The 25,540-nt window shown below is 27.8% G+C and overlaps 1 protein-coding gene across 2 annotated transcripts in view; it reads right to left on the bottom strand.

Annotated features, from left to right (window-relative positions):
* LOC142322942 (putative metabotropic glutamate receptor mgl-1) overlaps positions 1 to 25,540 on the bottom strand; it is a 376,797-nt gene that overhangs the window by 79,314 nt on the left and 271,943 nt on the right. For both annotated transcript variants that reach the window (XM_075362034.1, XM_075362035.1), the window contains one exon: positions 17,113 to 17,493. In XM_075362034.1, coding sequence (XP_075218149.1) covers positions 17,113 to 17,355 — 243 coding nt within the window. In that variant the 5' untranslated portion in view covers positions 17,356 to 17,493. The remainder of the gene's footprint in view (positions 1 to 17,112; positions 17,494 to 25,540) is intronic.

Genomic DNA, 25,540 nt, shown 5'->3' with positions numbered 1-25,540 from the left:
TCGTACAAAGCAGTAACAAAAAAAAAAAAATGAATGTACTTCCTCAGTTACTACACGTATTTTGTAATTTAGCACAAAAAGTTTCATCAGATCAAAGTAATAATTATTTTTATGAACATTTATAATTAATTCCAATGTTTACAATTATATTTTTATTATTTAAACGGTAATTTATTTAAATAGTATTTACGGTAAATTATTCAAAGATAGTCCGTCTTAATTGAGATAAAGCTAATCATTGTAGGAAGGAATAAATAAAACATTAAAATCCTAGTAAGGATCTTATTGAATTTTTTTATATAGATTAATCTGTACATAACTTTAAATTCAACGCCTCTAAAGTAATTACATTGAGAAAAATTATTATTTTTTATTTACCTTACTATCTCTTTTACTTTCCTAGCATCACAACTCTAAAGCTATGATGGAAGAAGGGTGGTAATCAGTCAAAGAATAGGGTATGGTTTTTTTTTGCATTTCTGGATGTTATATTATCCAGGGACTCCAAAAAACAAAAAAAAAAACAAAAAAAATTGGGGAATAATGATCATACGTACGTACGTATGTTGGCGTGCATAAATCGACTTTGATGAAAATATTTGTACAGATTCGTGTATATGGGGTTATTTGTTGGTAAAATTTTGGTGTCAGTATTTTCATGGGATGCGAGTAGATAGTTTTTTGGGGTCAGTTTTCTCAAAATTTTGCAAATATAATCTCAGTTTATATTAAGAACAGTACAGCCTACATGTTTATATTACCATTTAAAAAAAAAAAAAATGTTGTCCATAATTTCTCCCTGCACTAATAATTGAAAAAGGCTATCTTTTAATTTATTGCATATTTTTTAATAGAATTTTTTTTATGTCTTCCTAGAAATAGTAGTGAAGCAAATTACAAAAAATAAAAAAACAAATACTTAGGGGTATTAATAAATCAATATTTAAAAATATCGATTTTTAAAGTTTTTTAAGACCTTTTTTGGTCTATTTTCATTTATCATTATTTCCATATTATTTATCCATTATTTATCCACTATATAAGAATAAAAAACCAATGCGAGGAAAGTATTACAACTTTGTTGTTTATTTTTTATTATCGAAAAAAAATAATAGAATCATTTATCTAGATAGATTTGTTATATCAGTCTTTTTTATATAAGTTTTTTATATAAAAAAATGAATAAAAATAAAGAACTATTAAAAAGTAATAGTTGTACTTTTTAACAGGTTGACTGCTACACTGAAAAATGCAAGATTTCCAAGGCTACTATCCTTATTTTTCTAAAAATATCCACCGGTGCTGCCACTTTTTTTTTCAACTTCAATAAAGGTTTTGTTATCCTATTACTAATTTTTGATACCAATTTTATTTTGTAACTTTACTTTTTAAATATTAAAAAATAATGTTGAGACATCAATTTTTGTCTCATAGCAACCATGGATAACGAGACACCACTTGACGTCTCTGAATGTTTAACATATTTAATTGAATTATAATATCGTTTACTGACTAACAATTAATTGTATTTATTTTTAATTCTATAACTCCAGAATTGTTTGAATGCTATTTTAATTAATTGCTATACTTGTTTTTAACACAAATTATTAACATTAATTTTAAAATCACATTTTATTGATAATTATACTTTGAATTGAGATTTTTAAAGTAAAATAAAATTTGAATTTAATATTTTTAAGAGTACTCGATATTAAAATCTAACTAAACTTTGTCAGTAAACAACTAAAATTAATTCATATTTTATTACAACACTTTTCAATTACGTTTATTTTGCTTTTTTTTGGTGATTTTCAAAAAAAAACATTCTTTAATCTCAAATTTAAAGAAAAACTTCTGTGCTACATACAACATAAAAATATACAGAATTTTATCTTTAAAATAATATGTAATTTGATAAAAAAAAATTAAAAATAAACAATAATATTGCATCTTAAGTGTAACATTACACTGAGACATCATTTGATGTCTCATAGCAGTATTGAACTGCAAAACTGAGATATCAAATGATGTCTCATTGCAATAATGGATAACTGGCTGAGAAATCATTTGATGTGTTATGACAATCAATCTGTTAATAGTTTTATATACTTTTTAATAAAATACATATCAAAATTTTGATTTTTTTTTTTAATTGATATCAAATAAAAAAACAAGCAAAATATTGATTTTTAACTCTATATTTCAAATGGAAAAAAATTATATAGAACTGTATATAACTTTTTTTGATAATCAGTTTCACCATATAAGAGATCGAAGCTTATCAATGGGAATGCGAAATGTAAATTTATAGGGTTTGAAATATGCAGTGCCTGATCGGGAACCTCCGGATTAAAGGCTGAGACGCTAACCACTCCGCCACAGTGATCGGCAATTAATTCATAGCATTCATTCTTTTAAACTTTTTAAGGCGTATTATTATGGGTGTCTGGAAAATTCGGAAACGGCTTATTCATAGAAAACTGAGTGTGACTACGTAACCGGAATAAATGTAGTTGATTACTGTATCAATGAAACGATTTTCAGTTGTGTTTGACATTATTTTCGGCCATCTTGGATTCAATTTTTTTTTAAATGGCATGACGGTGACCATGATTTCAATGTAGATTTAAACGGGGAAAAAATTAGCGAAAACCCCGTGTCCATAAAATCATCCCTTTTTAGATATTGGTTTTCAGATTGGGGTAATGCGGCCGTCCTTAACCTCCATTGAAGACAAATATTTTCGGTAGAAAAGGGAATAATTACACATTATGTTACATTGAAATTTCATGCTGGAAACGATTTTACAAACCATTTTCCAAAATTTCTTCTCGTTACTTAATTATTCAGAATTTCTCATTATGATATTTGATAACGAAATTTTAAATTTGTTTAGAATTAGAGAGACCTAAAAATGTTAAGCAATATAGAAATTTGAGAACAGATTTATTACGTCATTATTTGAACAAGTAAGCACACCCTTCGTTCATAATATAGCCATTGAAATAACAAAAAAAATCCATTATACATTGAGATTAAAAAATAAGTATTTTAAATAAGATGGAGTGATATTAAACTACATCTTACAAATTTTATCGTTTGATTCTTAATAGGAATGTTGAATATTTTTTAAATTAATGACAGATGATCGAAAAAATGTAAAATATTATCAACTAAAATTTACAACGTAAATTATTTATATTTAATCCATATATTATAATCTTAATTAATTAAAATTATTATATTTTAAAATAATGATGAATTTTACCTTCATAGTGTTTAATTAACCGAGGAAATAATATTTCATGATTTACATTGTAAGCTGCATGAATATGATACGATGGATTTAAATTTATTATATTGCAGCAATCTTCAGAAAGAGTAAAAATCCTTTCTTTTTTTTAATATTAATTTACCAAATGAATAACTTTTTCCAGTGCACGATTATTAAAAAGTATTTGTAAGAAGACGATTTATGAATTAACTTTATTTCATATTTATAAAGAAAATTAGGTAAGATCATTCATTACTTTCACATTAATTTTATTTAATAGAGTATATAATTAATCATTTTTATATTCATTTTTTTTTTTTAAATAATCATTAGAGCATTTCAAATAAGATGCAATATAATAAAAAATTTGTTCGAGGTAATCTACTGATAATTGGGACATATCAAAGGAAACATATTATATAAAAACCGACAATAAAATATAGTTATTTTTTTTATTTATGAATTAAGAAGGGGAAAAACAATGTTTTACTTTAATTTAACGGAGTTAAAATTCTAAGCTAAGGAGTGAAAACCTCCATTTTACTATATAAAAACTCCTGCCACGTCAAAATTTGCAAAAAAAAAGAGTTTGTAAAACTGTAATATTATTATACGAAGATTCCCGTTGGCCTCTAATTTAGAAAAATGTTGGTTTTGGTGTATTGAATCAAGGGAAGTCAACTAATCATATTTTATTGTTCCCATATATTCAACCGTAAAGGAATCATATCTTGAGAACGATCTCAAACCGCGCGCGCGTATGTGTGAATTATCAATATTAATATTCTTCTTTATTGTGTGAGAGAAACAATCGGACCTTTGACGACTGCAAGGAGATATAACCGCCCTTTTTTTACTACTTTATACGTAAATTAAGTCATTAACTAAAATGAGTGTTAAAACAATAATATTATATTTTTATCATATAATGCTTCCAGATTATGAACTAAAATAACACATTTAATTTTGACAAGCAAATACAAGAGAAAACAAAGCTATGCATAGAGATCTTGTAGATTTTGTAAAAATTCACCTGATAATCTAGAATAGTACAAAATAATTGAAATTTTAAGAAAAATATAACTGAAAATATAGTAAAATAAAGGGTGTTTACAGTTTTTATAAGAATAAAAATCCCTTTTTTTTAGCAAGAATAAGAATTTACTCTTTTAGGGTAGCTAGAATAAGAATAAAAAGAACGAGGAAATACAAGCTGCAATAGAGGAAAGCATGAGAAGAAAATAACCTACTCTAATTTCTCTTTAACTTTTATACCGAAGAAGTAAAAAAATATTTTTTTTTTTTTAATTTACGATTATTATCATTCAAAAAATGGACAGACATTTAATTATTTAGTAACTTACAGAAGTAGTAACTTCACTATTTCTTTTTATTCTAATTTTCCTCTTTCGATATGTATTTGTACCACCTCCCTGCAATCTTTTCTACTCCATCAGTTTTCTCGTAAAATTACTGTACAGTCTAGAGATAAAAAGTAAAAAAAATAAGATTTTTTAATAATAACACTATTTTGGCTGAAACTAGGAGTAACTTCGAAAAAGCAATTAATGAAATGGATTCATTATTAGAGGAAAAATTTAATCTGTTAGTAAACAATAATAAAAAAAAGAAGTGGTAATAAAATGTAACAAAAAGAGAATGAATAGTTTAAACATAATTAAAAAAAAACAAAACAGAATATTATTTCATAAAATTGTATTATTTAGGTAATCAAATAACAAAGAATGGTTAACGTAAGGAGAATCTTTGAAAATATTAGCACAACCTAGAAGTGCTTTTGTGCAAAAAATAAATCTATTGGTAGCAAAAATAATTTTTGGTATTAGAAATAAATTTTTGAAAATATCGATACGTACCCGTCTTTATAGAAGTCTGAACCTTTGGATAAAGCCTTTACAACAGAATGATGAAAATTAAATGGGTGATTAAAACAAACGGATTGAAAAAGAAAAATCAGTTTGTATAGGATCTTGTAAAATGAAATACAGAAGTGAACCAATTAAAGAATCAGAAAATTCTGAATCTGATTTAAGAAGGAAGGATAAACGGTAAAAATACTTAGAAAGATAAGATTAGAATAAATGAAATAAATAAGTGAAGATGTAGGATTTAAGAGATTGGTACAGAATAGAAAGGATTGGAAAAGTGCATCAAACCAGTCAAAAGCCGAAGACAAAGGGATATAAAAAACAATAATAGTAATAATAAAAACATATATAATAATATTTATTCAGTTATAAATTAAAAGTCATACATACAAATATTTGTATGTATGACTTTTAATTAACTTTAAAATGACTTTTAATTCTTTTTAAAAGAAGTTGCTATATAGTATATAGCAACTTCTTTTATGATGAATAAATTCCAAACCTTGTCGAGAATCGATTCTAAGAATAATTGAATGAATTGTACAATCACACCACATTGATCCACTGTGTCACGTGGTAGGCCATATTTATGTTTGAAATATTAAACACTCATGAGTAAAATATTTGAAAAATAAAGAAGACGTTATTAATAATTCTTTAATTTAAGACATAAACATAGACATAGGCTTAAGACTGAAGAAGACATTCTTCAACATAGTTTTACTCGTATGTAAAAAAAAAAAACTTAATACATTTTTTTTGACATAAAAACCTGGGCAGTTACTTTATTTTCACGATCATTAATCAACAAGGAAGCATCTTAATATGTATGACAAGGGTCCATAATTTTTTTTTCTGTACTGTGAATATTAATTCCTCTGTACTGTGAATGGTAAGGCTTACATTTATTTGAATATGTTTTCTATACTTACATAGTTTGGGCATATTTAGGTTAAGGTTAGAGTGAAGTTAAGAATAAAAGTTAAGGTTAAATCGGTGTAAACTTAGGTAGAAGGTTAATGTTAAGGTGCTAGAAAGGTTAATGTTAGGGTTAATATTCTAGAACTCTCGTGAAAGAGTTTACAGGCGAATGGCTGAAAGTTCTTTTTAGTTTCTTTACTTTTTAGTAAACTGTGTAAAATAAATATACTTTTCATTATTTAATCCTACTAATTCTTTAAGTTATAAATTAATAAAATTTAAACTTTTAAAAAACAATAAAATTTATATAATTTAATAAATAAAAGGGTGTAAAACAAAAGTAACTATCATTATAATCGTAAATATTAGAATTAGATTAGTTATTGTTAATTATTTTTATATTTTGTCGCTGTTAAATGGCTTTTTTTATTGATATGTGTGTGCATTGCAACTTAAAAGAATAAGTATATTTTTAAATTGATTTCATTTATATTATAATTATTTTTTAATTAAATTAATATAATAAAATATAATTCTCTATAAATAAAATTAAAAAAATATTACTAAATAAGAAAACCCAAAATATGAAAAAATGTATTTTATTTAATAAAATATTCTGCTGCTGGAATGCAATTCATTAAACTATCTATAAAATAAAAATATTAAATAATATATAAGTAAACACTTTTCTAATGAAGCGTATACAATGAAGAATATAAATAATTAAGAAAAGTAAAAAAGAATATGCGTACAAAAGAATAATAATAATAATATTTTTTAAAAAAAAAGCATTAATTGAATTATTTGATCACATATTTTTTTTACACTAAACGAAAGTAAAAAAAAATTATTATTATTTTTATTGTAATTATTATTTAAATCTCTTTAACCGCAATCCTTTAAAAGTACTTTCAAAGAAAATGGATTAGTTTAATTAAAACTAATAATAAATAAAAAAAGTGTGAAGTTTTTTGTAAATAAGTCAGTAAACAATTGAAAATGCGAACGAAAGAAGAAAATAATCCTTACGAGTACGTTGATTTATTTTGCTGCAGTTATAAAAAAAAAAGTTTCTAGTTTCTTATAGGGGGATGTTGTTTATAGGTATAAATGATTACACCCGCGAGCGCCAACAGACGCATGTATAAATACCAAAATCCAGCATATTTAACTTAAAAATGTCAATTAGATTAAAATAAAATCTATCTATACCTTTACTTTCAAAACAAAAACACCTGCTAACACCTTTCAGAAAGAGAACCAAATACGTTCTTAAAAATTTAATTTTTACGTTTTAAAAATTAAACTCTTTTTTAAGTTTCAAAATGGATAGGTAAACCTTATATTCTTTTTAAAATATTCTTTATCGGGGCACGAGTGTTTTACAGTATGCTCTCGGGAAGAAATTTTACAAAATGTCAACGTCCAATGGTTGCTAATTTTCTTGGGTTATGTGGAAACGCAACTATATCTTTTAAATTTTTTTATTTACAAATTTATTTTATTTTTTATTTATCTTCCTAATGTTTACATTGAAATTTAAATAATAAGTTGCAATTTAGTGAACAATAAGCAACCTCCTTCCACGGTCCAGTGAGATTAGATGATACAGTATGTGTGACAAGTAAATGAGAAGTAGTCTTATACAGATTTAGCTGACCATTACTCAGACGTGTGGTTAATTGAGCCCCAATTACCAAAGTACACCGATATCACCAGTATTAAAATCCATAAAAAGACAACTAACCTTTACTAATATTGAGCCTCAGAACCTTCTACATCGAAACAACCAGCTGTTGACATCGAAAGAACCTTCGACATCCAGCTGTTAAACAACTGATCTGCGATGACGAGTTAACCACTAGACTAGGTGGGCAATTTATTCACATTTGTATTTTTTGCGTGAATTTATGTATAACATTAGTTTTTATACCGTTAAATATAATAAGTATGAAAAAATATTTAAAATAACGCTGTAATAGAACAGAGGCTTGAGGTACAATCAAAACGGGAAGTGCATTTTCTGTTACAGAGTTGTTATAAATTTCTTTTCTGCACTGTTAAAATATATTTACCACAATAGTCATTACTGTGCAACATGTCGCAGCTGAAGGTGTTTCAGATCAATGCTCTTTTGGAGGGTATGGCTCCAACTCAGACCTTTTTGACATTGCGCTCAACAGGTGTATTAAGTGGGATCACATCATACTCCCCCTGGCAATCAGGACATCAGTGTTGGGATAATGTTGGGTGTAACGATAGTACCGAGTTATGTGATATTTTAAGTTATATGATGTAGACGATCATTATAAACTCCATCTTAAATTATAACGGTACCATTTTAGAGCAAGATGGTGGTGCCAAAATACTTTAGATTATTCGGGATAGAAGTAATGCTGAGTTATTGCAGTACAGCTTGGCAAACCCACAACATAATCATAGTTTTTAAAGAATATATAAGTAGTTATTTTCAATACTTCCTACAACATACACAGACGCGCGCGCGCGCGCGCACACACACACATACACATAGCGAGAGAGAGAGAGAAAGAGAGAGGATCATATACTACACAAAACAAAAACACTTTAAATGCCCATACAGTAATATACGACTATTGTGTTTTTTTTAAATAACGGTTAGATATTTTACTGGATGAAAAGGTTCCAAGGTCTGTAATACTGTATAATCTGATGACGGATAAGTCCGCTGCCAAATAATGTTGCAAAAGGTGAGGAAAGTGTCTGACACATGCTACTATGAAATAAACTGTACATATTTTATTTGTTTCATTTTAAGATATTTTTCTCATTATTATTTTTCCGTTTAAACGTAACAGATTTAAATATTTTTTATGAAAAATAAGACTTTATAAATTGTATTTTAAATAAATTGGTGAGAAAATTTTTTAAATGGTTCAATAATGTATTAAATATTGTAAAGAAGCATAATAGAGCCATTTATCGTAAACTGAAGTATTGTGTTTAGTTACATGTAAACAGTTTAGTTGTCTTGTTTTCTAGAGATGGATATTGTTTTTAGTTTTTTTATGAATAAGTGACTATTCTTTTTAGAAAAAAATATTGCACGTTCGTAAATATAAAGACAAGAAAATTAAAATTTTCTAAACATCGGTCACGTGATGTTTTACATGATAATCAGATATATAAATTTTATACATTTCTTTTGTGTGTATTGGTTTATTTAGATGATTTTCCTGAACAATGAAACTATTAGTAAATTGTACAGTATAATAACGTGAAAGGGAAGCATCCAGTGATATTCGAAGGCAATATAAAGATCTAACAACAGTATAGTGCAATAAAAAGTATAACGAATAAAAATATAACTAAGCGTAACAAAGTACAAACAATTCGAAAATTAACTGTTAAGAACAAAAAGAGTTAAATAGTAACATAATTATTAAGAACAATTGTTCTCAAGAACAAGAAATTGAGTATAAAAAAAATATCACAAATCATACATGAGAAAAAATGAAAAGATATAACAAATTAACACTGGTCACAATAAGAAACAAAGTCAAAATCACGAAACTTAAACAATTCATAAACAAAAAAACAAAAGAATTCATATTACAAAATTAAAATAATTCATAAATAGTATCAGAAAAATTCCAGTAACAAAAGGATCAGCCTTTTGTTACACACAACAGCCTCTAGATCCAATGCATGCAGCCTCTTTAGTAGTCTCACATCTTTACTATTATCCAAAAGGTTAACAGCCAAATGGTTTTCGAGGGCTTTAAGCTTAAGTACATACTTTGAAGATAGCCGGTAGATTTCTTTACGAATAGATGGCATCCCTAGGTAATCGTGGATTTCCTTGTTCTTTGCAAACCATGGCACCTCCGAAATATTCCTCAGCACTTTGTTCTAGAACCTTTGGATGATGTCGATATTGCTGTTGCTTGCCGTACCCCAAAGTTGTATCCCTTAGGCCCATATTGGTTTAAAAAAGCCTTGTGCAACAACAGTCTGTTATTTAATGATAACTGGACCTTCTTCCTATTAACCAGTTCAATTGTCTAAGTTTGATATTTAATTGTTTCCTTTATTCTCTCACATGATTTTTCCATGTTAGACATCAGTCCAAATGAAGTCCTAGGTATCGTACGTTATCTTAATGAGGGATTTGAACTCCATTTAGGCAGACTCGTGGGCAAACTCCCCTCCTCATCACAAACCCACCCATCCTATCAAATTTTATTTCATATAAAATATTATTTATTACTGTATTTAATTTATAGATTTTTATTTCGAATGGTCCTTTCTACGAACGACTTCTTTGCAATTTGAAGGTGGATTGTTTATAATTTTTAACTGAATGTTAGCCTTTTTCCTTAAGTATCAATTCACATAATTATTTTCGGATGATTTTTACTTTAAATATTAGAAGAGAAATAAATATATAGATAAAATGAATTCAAATATTTAAAACAATAAAATAAAATAAAAAATGCTTATTTTCGTAAGAATGAAGTTTAAACATTAATTTAACTTCAAAATACCATTTGTTTATTTTTTTGGAAAAACCTTTTTTTAAAGATTCTGATTATTATTATTATTATTATTATTATTTAGACAATCAATTATTATTTCGGGATGATAATAATTTGAAAGATTTTTAAAACCCAATTTTTGTAAAGTTAAGTATTCCCCAACCTTGTTTTCTTATTTTTATAACCAAATTTTATATTTTTGAGCGTCAAAATATTGTTTCTCTTATCGTAATGTGGACAAAAACATGTTTTTATTATTTTTTATAACTATTAGGTTACATAATATTTTTAACAAATATGATTATATCATAGATTACATTTAATTAAAAAAGGTTAATGCAATTAATAAATGAATAACATTTTAATTAAAAATAACTGATCAATGACTGACGATGTCACCATTTGAATGATTACGCTTATAAAACCATTAAATTGTCCTTAAAAAATTTTTCAGGAAGTTAAAATGAAGAAAAGATTACATAACAAATTAGGTTTTTGTAAGACTTGACTCTTTAACACCAAAAATATTTAACCTAGTTTTTTAAATATTTATTCTTTATTTAGCATATAAACTATGATCAAATTTTTTTTCACAGTTAATGTATTACTGTTTAAATAACCTTGTCGATTACTAATTCTTTTATCATATAAAAACGCGATAACCTTTATTTAAAGAGAGAAAGAATTATAGAATAAAATACCTCTCTTTTTCGTAAGATTTTTTTTTAATACGTAACCTATATTTTTCGGTTAATATAAAATATAAAATACAGGTGGATTGTTATGAAATGTGTTAAAGATATGTGGCGAAGAAAGAATATGTAAGAAAAAAGAATTAAATTTAGCCAACAAAATAATAACATAAAGGTATGTGTTATAGTAATTACAGTATACGTAATATGTTATATAGCAAATCCAGTTCATTTATCTCTCACTCTCTCTCTTTCTTTATCTCTCTCTCTCTCTCTCTCTCCCTCTCTGTCTGTAGATTTCGTTCTAATAGAATTTTCTTTATTATTCATATATGTGCGATAATATTCGTAACATATACATCAATGAGCGTCTAATTTAACATCTCATTTCATCCTAAATATGTGTACACTAAATAATGTAAAAATGAAAGCGTGTTAAGGTTGTGTATCACCGCCTCATGCTTTTAAGCTACTTTAGCTCCTGCCACTCAATATTTTATTCTTTCTATCACCGATTTTCATGCATAAATACGCACCACATATACATAAAAATAGTTAAGGCATAAAAATACTTATTTCAATTTTATCTTTATCATAAACCGATTTAGTATATTTACTAAATAATAGAAATATAACAGTTTACTTTAATATATAACATGATTGGAGGTTAAGAGAAAATAAAAAAAAAGGTGGCAAACTATTGTATGACTTTCCCAGTTCACCAGTCAAATCAAACAATACCTTTTATTGCAAAATCGTTTTCTCCATTTTAGGTCCGGGGTCTACAATTTAAAAAAATTGTAGACGTTCCTTGACAGATATGAAGTATAAGCTCTCAAAAAAGTTTTGAAAAGTATTGAAACCGAAGAGAAATAAGAGCAAAGGTACAAAAAAAACTTATATTCCATTTTTAGAAGTGGGAGTTAATTTTTTGAAAAAAAAATTTTTATGTATTATTTATATATGCATTGTAACAAATTTTCTTTAATAAAATTTTCCCAAAAATGCCTCAAAAGAAAATCGAAATTGATTTTTTTTTCAATATCCCCATCCCCTTAACGAATTAAAAAAAAAATTAATATACATACGTTCGCATAAAATACAGTTTTTTTTTTTTTGGTCTAGATGAACTAGTTGGACCCTACAATGTTAAGATTTGCATAAAACCCGATAACCCATTTTTGACATGATTACCATACTTTCCCCTTTAATGTAGTTATTCTAGCTGTATTCACCAAGAAAGAAAAATGCCGGGTGATTAAAAACGGACTTCATAATTTTAAAACAATATAAAAGTTTATTGAGATAAATTACAGATTTGGTTGTTGTCTCATTTCATAGAAAAACTCATCAAGTTTTGACTCACTTAGTTCATTAGTGCCAAATTTTGGCACCAATGTTGTTGAAAGTGGATATATTTACTGGTGCGGAATGTGCTCGTTGTGTGTTTTGGTTTCACGATTTGCAGTCAGCAACTGCACTTCAACGTAATTTTCGTAGGGAGTACGGTAGGGAGCCTCCTAATAGGTATACCATCTCTTGGCACCAAACGTTCGTTGAGACAGGTTGCTCTTCTTCCAGAAAGAAACCGTAAATGATATCGTTTATCGGAACATGCTTCAAAATTTTCTAATTCCTCAGTCAGTCGATGATGACCAAGATGGACACCATTACTATCAGCAAGACGGAGCACCACCTCACTACAACCTAGAAATCCGAAATTTTCTTGATACTCGATTCCCACGTCGGTGGATTGGTCGTGAAGGTCCAATTGAATGGCCATCTTGCTCCCCAGATTTGACCCTGCTAGATTTTTTCTTGTGAGCTTTCATTAAATATCGGGTTTATGTATCACCTTTGCCTGCTAATCTTGTTGAGTTAAGACTTCGAATTAAGCTAAGATGTCTGTTGAGCTAAGACTTCGAACGCCGCAGCTGCAGAGGTAACGCCCGACTTGCTGGCTACAGTCTGGAAATCGTCTTCAGAAGGGATGTATGTTGCATTACAAATGGAAGCCATATCGAATCAAAGTAATCGCTGGGTGACAAACTTGATCTGTTTTTCTATGAAATGAGATCTCAACAGAATCTGTAAGCTATCTCAATAAAGTTTTACATGCTTTTAAAGTTGGGAAGTCCTTTTTGAATCTCTCGGTAAAAATAGAAATGATAAAGTATGTAAAGTACGTTACAATTATAAAATTAATTAACCTAAATCTAATCCAGTAGTACAGACAATTAATAAAATTATACCACAACTAAATGAGATGGGTTCATTACTTTGATATGAATTGGGTTGTAGATGGGGAAGGAAGCCAGAAATTCAAACCAATAATAATAATTAAAAGAATGTTTTTTAACATATACGTTTACTATACATCAAGTAATTGCACTGACATCTAACTTATTTTTGGATTAGATAAACAAAAAATAATAATAAACACAATTTTAAAAATAGAAAATCATTAAATAAAAATAATTCCAATATTTCTTTATATAAAGAAGAAATTTTAAAACAGACTCTAATAGATCTTTATCGTTAAACAAATAAAAATGGTTGTTTTTTTTACTTCAATTTTCCCTTTTAGTTTGATTATATTTGATCATTTAATGCTTTTAAATTCCGTTGTATTTTTATGAGAAAAGAAATATAAACATAATTGCTTATAGTAATGAAGAATTTATGAAAAAATAGAAACAGGAATGAAAAAAGTAATAAAAAACAATAATAAATACTGTTAAATAACTATTTATTTTTTTTTAAGAAAAAAAAAGAAAAACAGTTAGTTTATATAGTCACGGAATATGATGGAAGGGTGCATGAGTTTTACGACTATAGAGAAATAAATAAACCGACAAACAAAACAGAATAAGGTGGTAAGAATAATGTAAAATAAATAAGTTGGTTTGCAATGCACTATACTATTTCATATCATAGGTAGTAAGTAAGCAAACGGTACATTATTATCAGATCGGTATATTTCTTGTGGTAGAAAAACAAGATGAGGTCGCGGTCATTCTATATCGGATTAGCAGATTGAACTTGGTAAAGAGAAAGAGAAGGAAAATACTATTAGAAGAAAACAAGAGTGAAATAGAATGATAATATTCAGTATGAGAGAGGGTGGTGACTAGAAACGTTAAACTTACTATATAAATTGACCGTTCGGATATAGAAACACAAGTAAACAAATACTGTAATACAACAAAACACGATTCGTGACAACTAAAAGAACATGACCTAGGTCAAAACATCTACCGGTAAAATTTTTTAACTTGACCATAACAGAATAATACGAATAATCATAATAAAACATCTGGTGACACTTCCTTAAACCGTGATTTATTCCGGGAATTTATTCAGAAAACAATAGTATAATGGTTAAACAGCATTATAGTAGAGAGATATAAAATAAAGTATTGTATCTGGAATCTCAAATATTTTTTACGTACGATTTATGCTTAAATACGATTTAAGATAACGAATATCAGTACTGGCTAATCGTAGATAAATATAAAAAAGAAAACAATATTAATTTTTTTTTTATTCAGACTATACAATATTTACAAATAATAATCTATACTAAACGACTATTACAATAAAAGTCAAGAATCGCTCATACTGATTTACAAAAAACTAAAATTTAAACTAGATGTGTGTGGATTTCGATTTTAAATAATCATAAGTAAATATAAGAGTAAATGATAAGTAAATAATCATAATATACGAAATTTAAGTAAGGAAATAGACGTAAAAGAAATATTAAAAATAATTTTACCTGCTTTTATAAAATACAAATATAACTACTGACTAAAAAGAGAAGACACACTGATTTCGACAGTCCAAGTTGAAAATAAAAGGTTAAATTAAATACAGCTCAGTTAAAACATTCTTCTTTGACTAGTGTAGTTTGATATACCCTAGAGGTTTTTGGCAAATGTTTTTGTTTTTCATAAGCATAGGCTCGTTTTTGTATTTATATTTACTTTTACCGATTCCTCATTATCTACTAATATTGATAATTTAATTATCGAAATGTGCATCAACGTTTAGTTTTTTAAAACAGTCTCTAATTGATATATTATTTCAAAAATCGTTCTCAGTATTTTCTTTGTGTTCTACTAGTGAAAGTAAAGAGAAAGTTCACGTAAACATAGGTTCGGAAACGCTTTGTTAGCTAGTGTCGGCCAGCGAAAGATTTCGCCAATATGCCTTAAGTAAAATTTAGTAAAATTGTAATTCTTGAGACCGAAAAAATTAAGGAGTAAATTTGTTGGTCTTATATGAAACCTCACCTGAATAATTGAAAAAAAGGGTCCGAATTATACGTTCATCAATTTTCGAGAAATCGAAAATGGAGTAAAAGACAAAAGATTGGAGCCGAAAAACACACTTTTATTATGTTTGGTGTAAAATAACTTTTTTAAAATGAATAATAAACGAATAAACGTTTGTAATAATCTAGTAGAGAATCTTATTCTCAGTAATATATTATTAATAAAGTTCACAGGCTAAGTGCAAACGGAACAGTGTCAAAGTTTATTAAAAACAAAACGTATCAAAATGTGGAAGATTTTAACTAAGTATTAAACGAAACATAATGTTCAATATTACTAAACAAAAGAATTAAATATTGTAGAAAAGTAACAAATACAAATTATTAAATAAACTGCTGAAAATTTCCACCACAATCGATACAGCACTAGGCTCAACGAACAATGCTTTTAATGGCTTTCTGTATTTCAACAGGGTTGTTTTACATTAGTTGTACCGTTCTGAGAATCTCTTCTTTTGTTACACTTTTGTCCATATACTAATGATTTCAACAAGTAGTAGTTCAAAGGTGTTAAATCACGTGAACTTGAAGGTCAGTTGATAGGTCCGCCACGTCTAATCCACTGGTTTAAAAAAGTCGCATTTAAGTATTGTCTAACTAATAAAGAAAAGTGTGGAGCTGTCTCATCATACTGAAAAAATCATCTGCTCTTTGTGTTATTAGAGGAACATCTTCCAATATATCCAGCAAATTATTTTTCAAAAAGTTTAAGTATGAAGCACCCGAAACATACTCATTGAAAATAAATGGTCCCAATATCTTGAAAGTCCCATAATACCGTATATAATATATTGTCGTTCAGCAATATATGAAGACGGGAATGATCCAATGGTAAGTAAGCTCCAGAATACCTAAGGAAAGATTCTGTGACCTGGAATCCTTCTACTCGGACATTTTTGATGATATTCTTGCTGTGAAGTTCCTGTGCTTTCGCATGTCTCGAGATTTATGACCCCCCCCCCTCTTTAGTTCAAATAACCAAAAAGAAGGGAGGTAATTTTTGGCTCGATTATCATACTTTCCTCTTGTTATGGTATAAAAATTATAAAATTGCCGGGAAAATAAAATCAAAGTAGTTATTACTCGTCAAAATTTAGAAACCTAAACATCTAGATCCGTAATAGTTCTAACTGGGGAGTCTAATAGTACAATGGAGGGGATAGTGAACCGCGGCAGGACGTCGTAGGTAGCAAGAAGCTGACCGTCGGTTCAGCAATGCAACCCTATCCTGATTATCAATTGATCTTTCTAAAGTTTGATAAGTAATATTTTTCTAAATATCTTCTTAACAAACAAAGATTCTGGGAATATATTCTTGTCGGGATAAAAACCAAACAAAAGTAAAAAATTTTTTAATTTTACCTAAAAAAAGATTATTATTTCATTCACCAGATAAATCAAACTAGAACCTTAATTTTCATTGGATAAGTTATATATGTGTAAGAAATAAATAAGCATAAATTGATAATAAATGTAGACATACCTCAAAAAGAGCGATGAGTATCATGGTAAGAGTTGAAAAAATAAGTAATGGTGCAACCCAAATATCTCTCCTTAATATACCAGTTGACGAGGTCACTGTTGTACTAATTGGTATTCGGCTGGACGGAGTACCACTTCCAGAACTACTGCTACTTGGTACCAAAAAAAATTCGGTCGTTAAATCCAGTCTACTACTACTATTATTAACACTATTTCCCATTGTCATCAACATCATTGAATCCATGTTCTTTTGTCTTTACCACTTCTATTTATTTTATCATTATAAATACTATCATTATTATTTTTATTATTATTATTATTAATTAAATAACAGTCATCGTCATCTAACCGCACTACTCATTATCTTGATTATAGAGCAACACTGTAAAAAAAAAGAAAACAAAAATATTAATATTAGAAAGTAACAAAAAATAAATAAATCATTTTTTTTCTATCCATAATGTGTACGTTGCAATTTGTTCAACGTGTGAACAATAAGCAACCTCTTGATCCAAAGAGATAAGGATGATGTATATGACATATAAAAGAGATGCAATCTTATGAAGACTCAGGACGAACATTCCTAAGATGTATGTTAATTAAACCCTAGCATCCAAAGTACCCCGTACTTAGTGGATAGACAGTATCCACTGTCTAGTATTCAAATCCGTATAAAAAGTGTAATTTACATTCACTAAGTGTATTTACATTCACTATAAACAAAAATTTATACATATGAATTTTTGTTTAATAGGGAAAAATATATTGCTAAAAATCTATTTTGAAATACGTATGTTGCTTTTGAAAATTAGTGCTTCAAAATCTCAGAGAGAACCATTCAGAGGGTAGTCACTTAAATACAAAAATTAAAATAATAAAGAAGAAAACATAATTGAATGACTGATTTGATATGAAAAAAATTACCTCCATAATCTTTTGAAAAATTTTTAAAATAATTACTAAATAGGCTGCTTGATTTTGTTTGGTTATTTCCAGCAGTTAACTATTGGAAAACCTGTAAGTGTATAATTTATAAAAGAGAAAAAAGTAATGAATTCGTAGGAAACCTACTAAAAGTTAAGTAGATTTAATATAAAGAAAAATTTAATCTTATTACGTCCGTTAGAAAAATTAAACCACTTTTGGTTTGATTTTCAAACCACAACTCATACTCGTATTTACAATAAAATTAACACTTATTATTCAAAATGATTACCTTAAATTTAAGAATATTAATACCTAATCAAATAATTTCAAAATAGAAAAGGTTGTTAAATCTTGATTTTACAAAAGGATATTATAGTTATAATTCTGGATGGATAGTTGGTAATTCAATCGTACACCTTTAAATACCATAAAATTCCGGAAATAGAAAGGCTTTTTCATTAGAAAAGTTGAACCTATTCTAGGATGTCTCTATTAATTTTTGAGGGAAATAGAATTAAATCTTTGGCAATAAATACAAAACTAGATAAAACTGTAAATACACTTTTCCACTACTTAATTGCCAAGTTGCTCCGTCATATTTACCCTCTCGTTCAGATGTTAATTAATTTTTACTTTTATTTTTTATCAATTTTTTTCGTGAAACCGTATTTAGTGTATTGCAGTTGAGTAAATACCAATAAATGATCGATTCTTGTTGAATTTATATCTCGATAACGTTACAAAAACGATCAGAATTTTGATAAAATTATAAATTTATAAAATGTTTGCCTCATCAGTATATTTATGTACATCAGAACATATGGTTAGTTATATACTCGTAGTAACGAAAGCAATAATTTCACCCGATATAAAATAATCGTATATATAAGAGTTAAAATAAATTAAAATTATTTTTGTATATAAAATAAGAGAGAGAATTAATTATTTTAATGGTTAATTTACCACATAAGCTCGAAGCTTATGCATGAAAATACAAATGAAAATTTTGTAATGTATTACATGCATGTAATGTAATGTATGCCTGTCCGGGATTCAAACCTGGGACCTCCAGATGATAGGCCGAAACGCTACCATTTCGCCCGCGAGATCAACTTAAAAATTAAGTGTTCTTAATTAAAAGTAAAACAAAAAAAAAAAAAAAAAACAATAGTAACTCATTTTGACCAATGCATTTTTGAACCTTTTATTATGTATAATGTTTTATTTAAGAATGACATTTAAAAATAGTACATTTTGTGTGTTTGTTTGTTCTCCTGCTCCCCTGGGCCGGCTCAACAAATATCTTTTTTTCAACTTACCTCTGTCTCTAACCGCTATGGCCAGGAACACCGGGCCCGGCTAAAAATAAAAGTTACATTTTTACTAATAAAAAATACTAATTAAGTGAAAAATTGTTTTGCAGCCTTTAATTCAAGTGATAAATGTAAAATCATTATTATAAGGATAATTATATTAATATTATAATTAATGGATGGATGATGCCTTTACTTGGTGCAAATCCATAAACAAAAATTAGAAAATGAAAACAATGTATGTTTTTCTTTGATTCTCAGAAGTTTTATTTAAAAACGACAGCTGTTTCGATAATAGTACCTTCTTTAGATATTAAGTACAAAGAAAAAGCTTAAAAGTAGATAGAAACAAAATGCATTAAATCAGTAGAGATGAAGTATGTAAAGATAAAGCACAACAACAGGGACTGTACACATTTATCAGTATATACTATTGTATTTGCATTTAAATTTTGTATTTAGACCAATAGTATTGATAGTAAAAATAGATATACCTAAAAAAGTTAATACTATTGGTCTATTTCAAAAAATGGGCAGTTAGATTCGAAGCTTATTTCTTCATTTATTTTGCCGATCTCCTTGGCGAAGTGGTAGCGTCTCATCCTTTCCACCGAAGGTTCCGCGTTCGAATCTCCGTCAGGCATGACATTTTTTCATACGCTACAAATTTCCATCGGGCTAATGACCATAGCAGTTGATGCAACTTAAAAAAAAAACAAATCTATATTTATATATTTATACTTTTATTAACGAAGAATTATTCAAGTTTAATTGAGCATTTAAAAATAAATTAACATTTTTAAGTTTATTTATTTTCAATGACTCTAAGATGTTTAATTTCAAACCTTTGTTCGCAATTTGTAGTACTTTGAAATTATGATTAAAAAACATGATTTAGAAGTTATTAAATCATAATTTGAAAGAATTCATACGGTGTAAGAAATTTCCTTTGTATGTTAAAATAATAAAGAATAAAAAAAAAAAACATAAGAGTAATTTCACTCATTCGCAATTTGTAATTTGTTACCGAAATATTATTTAACTAAACTGTAAAATCAAGTAATCAGTGAAGAGAAAAAACTGGAATAAAAATAAATGCGTAAGATAAAAATATTTACCTATAACACAAAAAAAGATGAAAAATACTCGCTAAATAATAATAAACAAACTAAAGATTTATCACAAGCAGCAAGAATAATTATAATTTATTATTGTTTTTTAACGAAGAAAATGGAAAAAATGTCACAAACATTAACACAGTTTTAAGAAAAAATTATTATTCTAGTCCAAGGTGGCACACTGTTAACACGTAGGACTCTTTAATTTCAAAACGGTATTAAAAAATAATACTACAATACTGTGTTAATTTTTAACCGGAAAAATTAGATTTTTTTCAGTCACGTCCGTTTAAAGGTGATAATACATATCTTAATGTATAAACTATATGGATTTTATCAATAGAAAACCAAAAAATTAAGTAACAAAAGAATCGATCGTACGATTGCACATACTTAAAAAAAAAAAAGAAATAGTAAATACTTTCCAAAAATTAGCACGTATATTAAATAAAATAAGGTTAAATATAATAATGAATAAAGATAGGCTTACTTTATAATAATATTATTTATCATAGAATTTTATAATATAATAAAAAAGGTTACAAAAGGATATAATATATATACATTATCAACAATGGTTGGAATAGCATAATGTCTTTATAGAAGAGTATTTTGTTACGCTTTAACTAATTTTATATCGTACATAAAATTACGTATAGAGTTAAATGTATTAAGTTCTGTTATTACATTAATACTGCATTATATTACCTTGTGCACATATAATTTCCGCAACATAAAACAAAAAATTAAATAAATATTCGTTTGGTAGAATAATAGGTATATCATATTACGTAACTAGTATTGTCTAAATGAAACAAAATACGAATTGGATAAACGTAATAATAATATTAAAAACAATAATATTTTTTAAATTTTATTTCAATTTAATTTTATAAAAAATTATTGTAATTTTTTTTATTACGATCACGCACTGTTTTTGCATGTATTTTAACGAGTAATATGATTAAAATGTAACGTGAAAAAATGCTAGTTTATGACGTGGAACTGGAACTGAGACAAACAGATCTAAATGCCAGTACATTAATTACTAGACCAACTGAATTAGAGTTAAGTAAGTAACATATTATTACTCAATCTATTTAAAATTTCCGATTCGATTAGTAATTAATACCATAACCGATGATCATAGATGATCTGAGATGTTACAAAACAAACGATTAACTTAAACTTTTAAACGTAATTTAAAATTTTTAACTGAATTCTAATTCCAATTTTAATGGTATTTAATTTTTTTAATATTTAATTAAAGGAATCGTTTTTTATAGTCGGGCATAGTTGAGATGTGAAAGACATGACAAATAAAAATGATTGATCCACTTTGAAAATAAATAATAGCTTATTTGAATTTTTAAACTTACTAGAAAGATAGAAAACTGATTTTAAGATATTATTTTAAAAATGTACAGCACAGTAAGCACCGAAATACCCAAGCAAAGGTCTATCGCCGGGAGTATTCGGAAATCATTGCTGATATTCCCGCTATGCATCTCGTGCGTTTCAATTGCAGAACCCATAAATAAAAGAGGTCTGCATGTTCTTCACTGGAAAAACTGATGCGGCATTGTTAGGTAATGATATACAAACACTGTTCCGATCATTTATTTATATTTTTTTTGCTGTTAAAATGCAATAAAATAACTTAATTATTGAAATCAACTGTTTGTATTACCAACTTATGAAACAAATTATTTCAAACAAATTTAGATAAAATTGATTTTTAAATAGCTTTAAAGATGTCTAATAGATTGTTTTATTTGACTGTACATCTCTTTTTTTAATTTTGATTGTTTATTTTTCTGAAATATTTATTCTTTTGTTTTATAATTTTTAAAATTTTGTTTCGTTTAATATCTAGTTAAGATCTGCCACATTTTGATATGTTTTGTTTTTAATACACTTCAAAATTCTTACGTTTGTATTTTTTACCTTCAGTAGATTTTATTCATGTCATTTTACTCGAATAAAATTCCCTACAAGTTCTGCTTAAAAGTTTTATGCTTAAAGTTTTGGGACAAAACTATTTATCCCAAACATAAAATTGTGTGTATTTTAACCCTAATCTTTTCTCTTTTACCCCAGATTTCTCAAAACTACTAAATGAACATTTCTGGGTCTTTTTTCATTTTTCAGATCTTTCAGGGTTTTATATAAGGTTATATATATGACCTGAAAAATCTTTCAGATTTTTCAGGTCAGATATGTAAAGCAAATAATTTACCCCTTAATTTGGGTCTCAAGAATTATAAACTGTCTTAATTTTATCAAAGTCGCAGAAATTAGGGTGAAATCTGTCGCCAGTCGATATTCGCTAACGAAGCGTTTTCGAATATATATTTATGTGAGCTTTCTTCTTCATTTTCACCGGCAGAAGATGTCCTGTAATCTTTTTATTAAATTTTTTCTTCGTGAATTACTCTGTATATAACAACATAAGTTGAAGCTTTAGAATGGAATATAGGAGAGAGTGTTAACTTGTCTGTGATTGCTGTCCAACTTTTTTTTATTGTACCGCACAAAAAAGGATGAAATTTTTTATCTTACGCCAGAAACTAAACGTAATCTGTTGAATGATACCATTCATTCTCCAACCAACCAAGCCCAAAAAGTTCAAATATATATCTTCAATTATATAGGTTTTTAGGACCATAGAACAACTTTTACCATTGATTATCTGCCACGAGGAGATTTCATAAATCAATGGAAGTATTACTCAACCTTAAAAAACGTTACGGCGCGTGGACTGAGAACCATGGGTGTAGCCTACTTGCTAAGGGGGCTGTCTGCTCCACGATACCATGTGCTCAAGTTCCTCAAAGTGCGGCAGAATATTTGACTGAAAGTACTAGATCATTTTCCGTACAGTTCGCACTCCTTTTTTTGAGATTAGAGGAAATTTTGAGCGGATACAGAATACAGATTGAAGATGGCTTTCAAACTGTTACTGCCTGGACTAAAGCACAGGTAACAGAGTTACTCAACAGATCGTCAAGTATATTTTCTGATGTCAGAAATGCTTGGATGTCAGCAAGGAAAACCCGTTTAAGAGGTATTTTCACTATAAAACAAAGATTTTGAGTTACAGTAAATTACTATATTTTATGAAAAAATATTTTGCGATATTATTGGACGTAAGCAGAGTATTTTTAACTTTTAATCTAATTTATGAGATTTAATATTTTTTTAAATAGTTCGGACAGTTTTTTAACTGAAAAATTAAGAAATTAGTTCTTGCTACATTTAATGTTATTTCATTCTGTTAACCACGATCTAACTCTAATCAGGAGTTCTTCGATATTCTTTTGTACTATTTCTACAAGTTTTGCTTCATAATTAAGCGTCATATCATCAGCAAACATTGTAACTCTACCCTTGAAAATCTCATTACTCAGATCAGTTAAGTAAATAATAAAATATGCAGTGCGAAGAGCAGAACCCTGTGGTAATCCACATTTTCCAACCCCTTGAGAACTTACTTTTTTGCATATTCTCACTTGTTCAGTCCTACCTTCTGGGTAAGATTCGAACCAATTATTACAAAGTCCTCTAACACCAGCTTTTCATAATTTATCTAATAGTTTTTATGATCAACTACATCAAACGCTTTCCTCATGTGTAGAAATGATCCAGCCCCACTATTTCAACCGTTTATTAACCCATTATAAAATTCAATAATAACAATAATAATAACTCTTTCAAAAACCATTTACTTCCCACTGAAAAAAAAACTGTTTTATCAAGAAAATCAAGCAATCTATTTTTAACTATTTTTTCTAAACTTTTCGACAATACTGGTAGCAGTGATATTGGTTTATAATTACCAATGTCCTTTTGTCCTTCCTTTGAAAATTGGTGCAATTGATCTTTTAAAATTTAAGAAATATTTCACATGTCTGGTTAGTTTTAAGAAATTAAACATAAATCTGTAGAATATGTTCAAGACCTATCATTTAAAACATTGTTAGGTGAATTCGATTGAGGAGTTACCAATATGCTTAAACCTAGATTTAAAAATTTGTGTTACAATCATAAATTTGATCACATCATATTAAGTACATACAGATTTAAAAAAAAACAAAAGAAAAAACAAGACTTGTTTGTAACCAAATTAATACAGATAAAAAAATATATAATTTCTCAATCCTTGGCTCGAGGAATAATTGTAAACACATGTGACCAAATAGTAAATTTAATAGCTGGAATTATAAAATTCAAATAAATTATACACAAAACAATTAAAATGATTTAGATCTGATAAAACCTCTTTTTAAAAACAAATACTATCGGTAGTAATGCACCTTCTCCAACACAAGTTTTTATTTTCATTGTACGCACTATACTTACATGCATGTTTTAACGTTGAACAATTAATAACTTCAAACAAGTTCCACATGAGCACCTTTTGTGGCGCGTAAATTGTCTAGGCTGTCTAGACGATATTCAGTTTCACGCCACACAATACAAAGAATATCTGAACTTGTTTTATTAATTACACCTTCCAATCTTCTTTTTAGTTCATTGATGTTGACAACCTTCGTTGCATATACTCTGCCTTTGACGAACCCGCACCGAAAGAAACATACGCGTGACGTAACATCAGGGGGTCGAGATGCCCAGAGAATTGGTCTATCACGGCCAATCCAACCTTGAGGAAATTTTTCATGTAGTCCCTCTAATATGTATACTCCAGTGTGATGGTGCGTCATCTTGTTGGAAGTAATCGTTGGGTTGTCATTCAATTTGTGGTACTGCATTCTCCTATAAAATTTCTAGATAATTAGCGCTAGTAATCGTTATCTCCGCGAAGAAGAATGGTCCGATCACTTTACAAGCAGTTACGCACAGAAAACGTTTATTTTCGGGCTCTCATGTTGTGTTTGTCGAACGGTATGAGAGTCCTCGCTGCCCAAATTCAATAATAATGATGGTTAACGTGAGCACAAAAATTGAAGGTAACTTACTTAAGAGAAGATTACTTTTTCTAAAAACGCATTATCTTTGTTGACTTTACCAAGAATGTCCACAGAAAAATTGTAACGGCGTATGTCAATTA

Source organism: Lycorma delicatula, chromosome 4 (assembly GCF_047948215.1).
Source record: "Lycorma delicatula isolate Av1 chromosome 4, ASM4794821v1, whole genome shotgun sequence".
Classification (NCBI taxonomy): Eukaryota; Metazoa; Arthropoda; class Insecta; order Hemiptera; family Fulgoridae; genus Lycorma; species Lycorma delicatula.
This window is presented reverse-complemented; position numbering and strand designations above follow the sequence as displayed.